Below are 11,049 nucleotides of genomic sequence, written 5' to 3'. Positions count from 1 at the left end.
ATTGTTAAGGAAATGGTCAGGCTGGACAAACTCTTTCAGAATATAGCTTAGAAAATGTAATTTTCTAATTGTACTTTTTAATGAATTACTAGAATTGTACTAGAAGTGGCCTTGAAGACAATTCAACATGTAAGAGAAGAAAGACTTTTTAAGGGCTCTCATTGGGAATAGTAGCTTAGGGCACATGAAGAAGTTGGAACTTAACTTTATTCTCCCTGGTCTTAGAAAGACATGTACATGCATTTCATATGAGCTAATACTTGCAGGTCACAATTTCTTCCACAGAAGAAAAGGACATACAGGAAAAGAACAATAACTTTGTCTTCTTTACTCATAGAGACTTCATGCTCGTGAAAGTGATGGATAGCCTGGTGAAGAAACCAAACGTTGATTTACTTGAAATACCAGCTTCTGTGAAGAAGGGGAGGAATCGAGAGAGGTATATATTGAGGAGCTGAGCACCCACAGCACAGGCTTACAGACTGCCTGCCCACCTCTGCTCACTCCAGGAAAACAGGTAAATGCTTCCATCACTTCTGCTGAGCTACATGAATCCTTTCTGAAAATAACAACAATGATGTGTTATTTATCTATACAATTGTACATCATTTATCTGTTTCATTTTGTCTGATTGTATTTTATTATTTAGCCAGGGCAAAAGTAAAACAACTTTTCATCTGCTTTAATCTTGAGGTAATTTATTAATTTCCAAAACACAAACGCTTCCTTAGGAGGAAGTGTGATGAGGGGTAGGAGGTGCAGCACCCACAAATCCTTCAAGAAAAATGCAGGGCTTCCCTGGCGGTCCAGTGGATGGGAATCCGCCTGCCAATGCAGGGGACCCGGGTTCCATCCCCGCTCCAGGAATACCCCACATGCCAGGGCAACTAAGCTCAGGCACCGCAGCAAAGGAGCCAGAACTCTGGAGCTGCGCTCCACGACAGGAGACACGCCGCAGGCGGAAACCGGGCATCTCACCTGGAGAAGAGCCCCCGTTCTCCAAAAATCAAGAGAAAGCCTGCTCACTGCAACAAAGACCCAGTTAGTTTTTTTAAATGAAAAAATGGCAGAGAGGTGCCTCATGGTAGTTGGCTGGACGTTATCACATCAATCTTTGTTTTGGTATCTGTTATAAGGTCTTCTGTACCCAGTCTTAGTACGGCAGTTAAGAAGAAAAGATAAAGATATTCTATTAGTTTTTAGAAAAGTTTTTTTTATAGTCTTCCAAGTATGAAGTATATACATTGAAAACAACTTTAAAAGTAAAAGGACAAAAATTTTTTGTTCTGTAATTATAGCACTTTCTATGTAAAACTGTATAGGAGAAAAAGACAAAAGTAAATCTATTAAAATGTTAAAAATGAAAAAAAAAAAAAAAGAGTAAAAGGAAAGAAGCTATAGCTCCAGATGGCGCAGTGGTAACGAATGCAGCTGCCAACGCAAGGGACATGAATTTGGTCCCTGGTCGGGAAGAGCCCCTGGGGAAGGAAACGGCAGCCCACTCCAGTATTCTTGCCTGGAAAACCCCACCCACAGAGGAGCCTCCCAGGCTACAGTCCGTGGGGTTGCAGAGTGGACACGACTGAGTGACTGAGCACGTGCACACACATAGCTGGCAGAATCCCACAACCACGCACAAGACGTTTCTTTTAAGAAAATTTTATTACAGACTAACAAACTTCCCTTCACTAGAGTGATGATAAAATGCATCTGATGCTCTTCCAGGACTTCCAGACCACATCCGGCCACCATGAGTTCCCTCAGTGAAGCAATCATCCACCTTGCAATTGATCTGTTCCACCAGATCAGAAAATCAAAGAAGGAAAACATCTTCTATTCCCCTTTCAGTATCTCGTCAGCTTTAGCCATGACTTACTTAGGGGCCCGAGAAAACACCGCATCACAGATGCAGAAGGTAGGTGGCAGCTGCCTTTCCCGCACAGGTTTGCATGGATTGTCTGCCGGCTGCTGTGCAGATGACCACAGGTCTGCTGTCCCCGGGTCCCACGGGAAGCTCAAGCAGCCCCACGACTGGGTGGGCATAGAGTTATGGGGGCAGGGCTCCCCACCTGCCTCCTGTGCCTGGACTTCCTCTGGGGGCTGGGATGAACCCCTACAACTGCCCAACAACCAGAGGTGAGGCTTTAATGGAAGACCTCAGTAGAAGTGAGGCCCTGACTAAAATCCATGTTTTTAGTGTTTTTTAACACATTTCCTCAACAACGGTTACAGACTAGCCAGGATCCTTGCAGTGGCTCCTTATAAGCGAGTTCTGTGCTTTGCACACACAGTTTGTGTTTCCTACAGAGCAAATGCTCGTATTGAACGTCTCTTTGATTTTGGGTTTTCCCTTTTTTTTTGGTTTTCTTGTTGTTGTTTAGCGATTTGTTTTGCTTGTCTGGATTTGTCCTTTCCTTCCTTCTTTATTTCTTTTTTATTTACCCTGATGTACATAGGTTTCTAAAGTCTCCTTGTCCTACTCCCTGTCTCCTCCAGGTCCTTCACTTCGGTGAAATCGCAGCCAACACAAAAGGAGGAGCCACAAAAGATCCCGTGAGTCACACAGCACTGGATCTAGAAGGAGGTCATATATCCAAGAGGGTTATTGGTTAAACTGGGAATTTCAGATAGACTGGGAAAAGTCCATTTTTAGAGCACATCCTAGGCAAAAATGCTCTCCTGTTGGCTCAGGGGGCAAAGAACCCACCTGCCAGTGAAGGAGACACGAGTTTGGGTCAGGAAGGTCCCCTGGAGAAGGAAATGTCAACCCTCTCCAGTGTACTTGCCTGGGAAGCCCCATGGACAGAGGAGCCTGGTGGGCACAGTCCATGGGGTCGCAAGAGTCAGACACGCCAGAGCACACAGGCACAGGGCACCAGGCAAGACAGATGAGCAGAGTTGTCTCTGATACCACGTCACATGCTGATCTCAGACGTCTGTTTTCTGAAGAGAAGCGTGTGTTTCAGAGCAGAGGGTCTAAGGAGCTTCATGTTGAAGGGCTCCTTTCGTGTGCTGACCATGCCGTCTGCACGATCTTAGTTCCCCCACCAGGGACTGAGACAAGCACTGCTGAAAACCTGGCTCTGTCTCCTTGGAGAAGTCGCTTAGTTCTCTGAACACTCTTGTTTTCACGTGAACTGAGCTAAAGACTTAGAGATGCTGCTGTACAGCTGCTCGCAGTGTCCCAGGCACACACTCTTCCTACACCGGGAAGTGTGAGCACTATGTGTGATCACAGTGAACAGCCATAGAGCACAGTCACCAGTGTTAGAAGATAATCTCACCAAGGAGTATAACAGGACTTCATGTCATAATCTAGGACAGTATACAAATTGCATGTTCTCACACAGTTGATGACTCTTAGAGATGCAATACGATGCATTAGGCCTCAAGGAGCTCAAGTTTAACTGATCCCTAAACATTCAAGGGACTAACCGGTGGCTCAGATGGTAAAGAATCTGCCCACAATGCGAGAGACCTGGGTCGATCCTGGGTCGGAAAGATCTTCTGGAGAAGGGAATGGCTACCCACTCCAGTATTCTTGTCTGGGAAATCCCATGGACAGAAGAGCTTGGCAAGCTGCAGTCCACGGGGTCACAAAATGTCAGAAGTGACTGGGTGACTAACACACACACACACACACACGTTTAAGATGGTGAGGACACACCCGAGAGCGCAATGGTGCTGCACACGCAGTTCAAAGAGGAAAGGTCGCAGTCTACTAGGGAAGGGAGAAAGAATTACCTGAAAGCCTGAATGTGAGCTTATGAAGCACATTTCCAGTAAAATACCCCAAACACGAGGAAAGAACAACAGTCATCCACAGAAATACCAAAATCTAGGTACTGATCAAACAGACTTATGTGGGTGCAGTATTTATATTGTTAGAGAATCTAGTGAGCTCACTTTTTGGCGTTTGAAGGTTGAAAAGCCAGGAAATGTTCATCATCACTTTCAAAAGCTTCTGACGGAATTAAAGAAATCCACTGATGCCTATGAGCTGAGTGTCGCCAACAGGCTCTACGGAGAAAAGGAGTTTCGGTTTCTCCAGGTGAGTTTCCTGGTCTGTCACGCCTTTGGTCTGCATCCCTGGTCCTCGGGCCCCATCTCCTAATGGGGGAGGGATCAGAGGAGCCTGGGGACCCACACGGGGGGATTTCTCCCAGGGGCGCCGAGCTCCCCGACCACAACCGCACCTGCTGGAGTGTCCAGAGGCTGATAGCACACCAGTGAGGGGGGGCGAGGGATTGGCTTGAGAACTCTGCTTGATCAGGATTTAACACATTTAATTTAATTTGGCAATATCTACATAATTACTGATAAATTACTCTTCATTCTCCCTTTCTTCCTGCTCATGTCATAGGAATACATGGATAATGTTCAGAAATACTACCTGGCCAGTGTGGAATCTGCCGATTTTATCAGCACTGCAGAGGAAAGTCGAAAGATGATTAATTCCTGGGTGGAGAGCCAAACCAATGGTAGGTTATGAGAGAGTCACTCATTACAAACCACGGCTGAGTCCCCGCTGTGTGTGAACACGGTGCTGGACCCTGACCGGGCTGTCAGGAGCGGGGTGAGACGAGACTGCAGAGGGTGGGGAGGCCCTGCAGGGGGTGGACGGTCCACGTCATGCGGAGAGAAACGGGCGGGGGTGCTCCCAGGACCAGCCCCCTGCAGGCACAGCTGGGTCTGGAAGACAGTGTCTTGTGGATCCCAAGTCTCCGCTCAAACATTAGGTTGAGTCATAAATTTTCCTTTAAAATAGAGGCTTAACTTCTGGATTATGATCCATAAGAGAAAATATGAAAAGAGTTCCCTTTTGCTTTCTTAACTGGGAAACAAGCTGCTCTCCTTTAAACCACTCATCTTGCCAAAATGACCACCTGCAGCAGGAGGTGCCTGGCCCACGTCCCCCCCCCCCCACAGGATTGTCACAGGTGTCCTCCCCACCCAGGGAGGGGGCTGGACAATGTCTCCATCCCATGAACCGTATCCTAACTCCCTTCCGAAATACAGATCTAACCTAAGCAGCTCAAAATTGAGAATGAAGACAAATACACCCCAGGGAATGGTGTCTGGGCACGTGTTCTAGATTTTAATGTTCATATTATTTGTCCTAAAGAACTTTCAGGCCCGTTTCCTCGAATTGCTAAGTTCAAATTTGAAAATAGCAATAGAAGAATAAAGTGAGGAAGAACAGAATAGAAGGAAGGGTTGAGTAGACAAGAGACAAAGCTCTGAGGGAACAGGAAGGGAGGGAAGGGAAGGAAGAAAGCTGACCAGTAAAACCAACTGAAATCAGCTCATCAGGGTTCCTTGTGAGATGACTGATGTCCCCACACACACAGAATGAACACCTTCCCAGTCAGGAGCAGGGGCGTCTTCCATGAGGGCGACTCCATCAGGCTGGGGTCGTGAGCAAAGCCTCACCTGGTGAACTGCTGGGCATGGAGTCCCTCACGGGGTGATTTTTGTGAATATTTAATCATCACTTGTAACTTACAGACAAACCACTTGTCCCTGTCATAATTGTCATTTGTCTTTGCAGGAAGAATCAAGAATCTGTTTCCCCAAAACTCTCTTAATGGCTCTGTTCTGGTTCTGGTGAATGCTGTCTATTTCAAAGGGCAGTGGCAAGAGGAATTTAAGAAAGAAAATACTGTGGAGGAAAAATTTTGGCTGAACAAGGTATTGTCTATAAGTTATGCATATAACATAACGTAACTACATATGCGCTGAGAGGTGTAAATACATATTGATTAGCATATAACTGCAGGTAGAAGACAGAATTCATCACGCCTTCTTTTTTTTTTTTTTTACTTTATTTAGTTGGGATCCCCTGAAGGAATTCTTGTCTCTAATTCACAAAATTTCCAGATCATCTCTCAGAAGGAGGATGTGTTTGGTATCTGAACAAGATTATCTTTCTTTATAACTTATGCCCATTTAGCACTTTTTGCCACATGAATTTACTGCAGGATACAAGCAAACCTGTGCGGATGATGAAACAAACCAATCATTTCAATTTCGTGTCACTGGAGGACGTGCAAGCCAAGATCCTGGAAATCCCGTACAAAGGCGGAGAGCTAAGCATGATGGTGCTGCTGCCCGATGAAGTAGACGGTCTGCAGGAGGTAAAACCTGGTATTCACAGTCTCCATGCCATTGCTGAAATTCCTAGTGATGCAGTGCTTGTGTGGCTGCTCATAGCATGATGATAGTGATTAGCAGAGCTCAAGCACATAACAAAAATGTCGAGTCAATATGCTAAGTATCACAGTATAATATGAAGAGTGTACAAAAATCTGCACACCACAGGTCAGAATAATATTCTGGTGAGACTATGGAATGTCAGTTGACAAAACAATATACCTAGGTACAAGCATGAATATCTTACGACTGTAAGAATCTCTGGTGTAATCCAGGCCACTCATTTGAAGATGAAGAAATTAACACATATGTAATTGACACATGGAAATATCTGCAAGTTTACTCACAAACAAAACGAGAAAATTAAAGCAACAGAGTTCCCATCATACTCATGCCAATGCTCCATTGTGTCCAACTCTTTGTGACCCCATAGACTATAGCCCACCAGGCTCCTTGTCCAAGGGATTCTCCAGGCAAGAATAATGGAGCCAGTTGCCATTTCCTCCTCCAGGGGAACTTCCAAACCCAGGGATCAAACTCGGGTCTCCTGTGTTTCCTTTGCAGGCAGATTCTTTACTTGCTGAGCCCCCAGGATAGCAAAGTTTCCTATAGCCCACTAATTTACAGAGGTTTTTTAGACTGTGAGCAAATGGATTTATCTTGAATCCCAGTTTTTAATTTGGAAGTATTTAGTTTCTAAGTACTCAAAACTCATTCACAGTCTCATTTCTAGAAGTTCAAAAGTGGGAGGAGGGGGAATTATACAATTTTCTTCTTAGCATTGCTATCATAAACTAATATATAAAAACACCAATAAGACCATGTCATAAAAGGACATCCCATGAAAGGCCATCTATAGATACTATAACAGCTGATAATGATGCAGAAGAGGCAGTAAATTTGCCACACTCAAAATACATACATGGTAACACTGGAAATCAAAACTTCATAGGGAAAGTAATATCGCAGTCAGTGTGACAAGTCCTCAGAATACTTGTCTCCTGCTCCAAATTCCCCATTATCAGTGACATTGGGAATATCTCTCCTAAGATTTTATCCTATAGCAACAAGTTGAAAGAACAGAAAAGCTGTTGGACATAAGTAACTCAAAATACTGAAAATTTTTAAATAAGAAACAATGGTATGTATTTGTATTACCTTACCTTAGGTTTGGAACTGACATGCAGTGAATGCTTAAAAGATATTACTTAAATAAATATAGATATCTACTGTATCAGTTTAATGACAGTATTATGTAGCAACGTAAACTTGATTAGAGAAATATTTATTGAAAAATTTTACAAATAAATCAAGCAAGAAAAAAGAATACAATTAGGATGTAAGCTGTAAATGCACTATGTAAAAAATTTTGGACAAATGAACATTAACAAGAGAAGTCTACTGAAAGCGAGCATGCCATCGGTAAACAGCATAAGCAGTGGACAGCTCATCTTCTACAATTAATTTTATTTAACCATCCTGTGTTGCATATATATGTGCATATATATACATTTGTATCTTTATGTGCGTTGCTGTGCTGTGCTTAGTCGCTTAGCCTTGTCCGACTCCTTGCAACCCCATTGACTGTAGCCCACCAGTCTCCTCTGTCCATGGGATCCTCTGAGCAAGAATACTGGAATATGTAGCTTATCCCTTCTCCAGGGGATCTTCCTGACCCAGGAATGGAACCAGGGTCCTCTGCATGGCAGGTGGATTCTTTACCAGCTGAGCTACCAGGGAAGCCCTTGTGTATTTATACATACGGATGTATTATGTGTACAAAAATAAAGGGCTTCCCTGGTAGCTCAGACAGTAAAGAATCCACCTGCAATGGACAAGACACGGGTTCGATCCCCGTGTTGGGAAGATACTCTGGAGAAGGAAATGGCAACCCACGCCCGTAATCTTGCTTGGAGAATCCCAAGGACAGAGGAGCCTGGTAAGCAATAGTCCATGGGGTCTCAAAGATTTGGACACGACTGAGCAACTAAGCACGCAAGCACGCATATACATAAAAATGGCAAAGTCATAAGTATATCAGTTCAGTTCAGTCACACAGTCATGTCCGACTCTGTGCGATCCCATGAACCACAGCATGCCAAGCTTCCCTGTCCATCACCAACTCCCGGAGTTTACCCAAGCTCATGTCCATTGAGTCGGTGATGTCATCCAACCATCTCATCCTCTGTCGTCCCCTTCTCCTCATGCCCTCAAGCTTTCCCAGCATCAGGGTCTTTTCAAATGAGTCAGCTCTTCGCATCAGGTGGCCAAAGTATTGGAGTTTCAGCTTCAACATCAGTCTTTCCAATGAATACACAGGACTGATCTGCTTTAGGATGGACTGGTTGGATCTCCTTACAGTCCAAGGGACTCTCAAGAGTCTTCTCCAACACCACAGTTCAAAAGCATCAATTCTTTGGCACTCAGCATTCTTGATAGTTCAACTCTCACATCCATACATGACCACTGGAAAAACCATACCCTTGACTAGATGGACGTTTGCTGACAAAGCAATGTCTCTGCTTTATAATATGCTGTCGAGGTTGGTCATAACTTTCCTTCCAAGGAGTAAGCGTCTTTTAATTTCATGGCTGCAGTCACCATCTGCAGTGATTTTGGAGCCCCAAAAAATAAAGTCTGACACTGTTTCCACTGTTTCCACTGTTTCCCCATCTATTTCCCATGAAGTGATGGGGCCGGATGCCATGATCTTACTTTTCTGAATGTTGAGCTTTAAGCCAGCTTTTGCACTCTCCTCTTTCACTTTCATCAAGAGGCTTTTGAGTTCCTCTCCACTTTCTGCCATAAAGGTTGTGTCATCTGCATATCTAAGGTTACTGATATTTCTCCCAGCAATCTTGGTTCCAGCTTGTGCTTCTTCCAGCCCAGTGTTTCTCATGAGGTACTCTGCATATAAGTTAAATAAGCAGGGTGACAATATACAGCCTTGACGTACTCCTTTACCTATTTAGAACCAGTCTGTTGTTCCATGTCCAGTTCTAACTGTTGCCTCCTGACCTGCATAGAGGTTTCTCAAGAGGCAGGTCCAGTAGTCTGGTATTCCCATCTCTTAAGAAGACTTATTTGATTATATAATATATATCAAGGACTCTGTTACTTTTGCCTCCTAGGATAACCTAATAAACTGAATCTCCTGTATTCATGTTTACTGTTAAAATAAAGGTTTTCCAGACATTTCAATCCAAGGTTAGGTGGGCTCCATGACCATGAGAATCCTGACAGTTGTTCCTTTTCCATTGCTACAGGTTGAAGACCAGCTCACTGCTGAGAAGTTAATAGAGTGGACGAGCCCACAGAATATGGGGAATAGAGAAGTGGATTTATACCTGCCTCGGTTTAAAGTGGAAGAGAGCTACAACCTTGTGCCCACACTGCAAGCCCTGGGGATGGTGGATGCCTTCCATGGTGGGGTCGCCAACTTCTCGGGCATGAACGGGAGCCGTGATCTGGCGGTGTCAAAGGTCATCCACAAGTCCTTCGTGGAGGTGACTGAGGAGGGCACAGAGGCCGCGGCTGCTACCGGTGTGGTTATTACACGCACATCATTACCGTTTCGTGAGCGTTTCCGCTGCGATCACCCTTTCCTGTTCCTCATCAAGCACATCAAGACCAACAGCATCCTCTTCTGTGGCCGAGTCTCTTCCCCTTAGATGTCCTTGGGCAGCGGCCACACTCGGGGACGTTCAGAGAGCTGTTCCCGGAGCTTGAATGCTGGTGCAACAGGTTCCCTTGGATGCGTTTTCTTTTCCAAACGTATAGTCACCACTCACAATGTATTGGATAAAATATTGTTTGTCTGTCTCTCTCTTTCTATAAACACATGTAACCTACTCTATTCCCCATGAAAACGCCTCCTTGGACAAAGTGTTCACTATATTTTAAAAAGTTATTTCCATACTCTATCTTCTACTAAGTTTGAAATATCATAGCTCCTATTTCAAAAGTTATTTTTACTTTTCAAACCTAGACATTCACATTTATTTGAGTTCAGGTGGTATGTGGGACCCTTACATGTCTAAATTTTTTAATTTTCTGAAATGCATTATCAATAAAACCATGGCTTGTTCATGTCATTTGTTGCTCATCATTTTTTTTTCAACAAAGTGCAAGTCACCCCCCACACATGGAAAAGATCATATAGAAAGATATTATCCTACATAGAAATCAAAATAGTGCAGCATGATGAGGTTAAAAAGACAGACTGCTGTCAGAACATGGAAGGCTCTGTAACCCATGTAAGAGCCTAGATATAAGCATCTAGAACTCAGACTTAAGATGTGAACTGAGTCTCTAAGTAGGTAAGACAGATGATATATATGTTAGAGCTACCGAGAGAAATATGGTAATTGTGGCTGAAGGCAGAGATGGGATAAGACTGGGAGAGCATCCAGTGAGAAGAAGGGCTGACAAGTGACCCTGAAGTCCACCAACCCATAAAGCAAAGAACTGACAAATTTTATTCCCCAAAACATAACTTTTCTCAGGGCAAGAGGAATCATTTGGAGCTGATATGTTTATAACATAGATTGGCATGATGGTTTCACAGATATATACTCACCTCAAAACTCATGACGTTCATACATTAAATACATACAGCTCTTTATACATCATTCATACATGAAGAAAGTTATTTTTGAACACAAAGTAATAAAAATCAATGTGTGACTTTAAACATAAAGAAAATAGATGCTTAATAAAGAATATAATGCATATACACCACAGGACAGGCTTCCCTGGTGGTGCAGTGATAAGGAATCTGACTGCCAAGCAGGACACCTGGGTTCAAAAAAGAGCTGGACATGAGGTAGTGACTAAACAACACAACACCAGACACCACAGGACACCAACTTGTCCCCATGGGATTGCACAAAGCTA

The 11,049-nt window shown here is 43.8% G+C and overlaps 1 protein-coding gene across 1 annotated transcript; it reads left to right on the top strand.

Moving 5' to 3' along the window:
- Positions 1–469: 469 nt before the first annotated feature.
- On the top strand, positions 470–10,247 carry LOC147346433 (serpin B4-like). Its single transcript, XM_086373748.1, has 8 exons — positions 470–517; positions 1,726–1,915; positions 2,497–2,553; positions 3,923–4,051; positions 4,364–4,481; positions 5,552–5,691; positions 5,982–6,137; positions 9,420–10,247. Exons 2-8 carry the CDS (start codon positions 1,751–1,753, stop codon positions 9,822–9,824), a joined length of 1,170 nt encoding a protein of 389 aa, XP_086229874.1. The 5' UTR covers positions 470–517; positions 1,726–1,750; the 3' UTR covers positions 9,825–10,247.
- Positions 10,248–11,049: the final 802 nt, after the last annotated feature.

This window comes from Bos grunniens, chromosome 24, assembly GCF_055505025.1.
Source record: "Bos grunniens cultivar Pamir isolate PY7600 chromosome 24, Bosgru_T2T1.0, whole genome shotgun sequence".
NCBI lineage: Eukaryota > Metazoa > Chordata > Mammalia > Artiodactyla > Bovidae > Bos > Bos grunniens.
Note: the sequence above shows the minus strand (reverse complement) of the source record. Positions and strands in the feature narration are given on the sequence as shown.

What these genes read in the sequence shown, in the direction of transcription:
- LOC147346433 (XM_086373748.1), top strand. Translation starts at nt 1,751, where the DNA reads ATGAGTTCCCTCAGTGAAGCAATCATCCACCTTGCAATTGATCTGTTC. An exon ending in AAAAATTTTGGCTGAACAAG is followed by an intron (nt 5,692 to 5,981) that starts GTATTGTCTATA and finishes AATTTACTGCAG; the next exon opens with GATACAAGCAAACCTGTGCG. An exon ending in AAGTAGACGGTCTGCAGGAG is followed by an intron (nt 6,138 to 9,419) that starts GTAAAACCTGGT and finishes CCATTGCTACAG; the next exon opens with GTTGAAGACCAGCTCACTGC.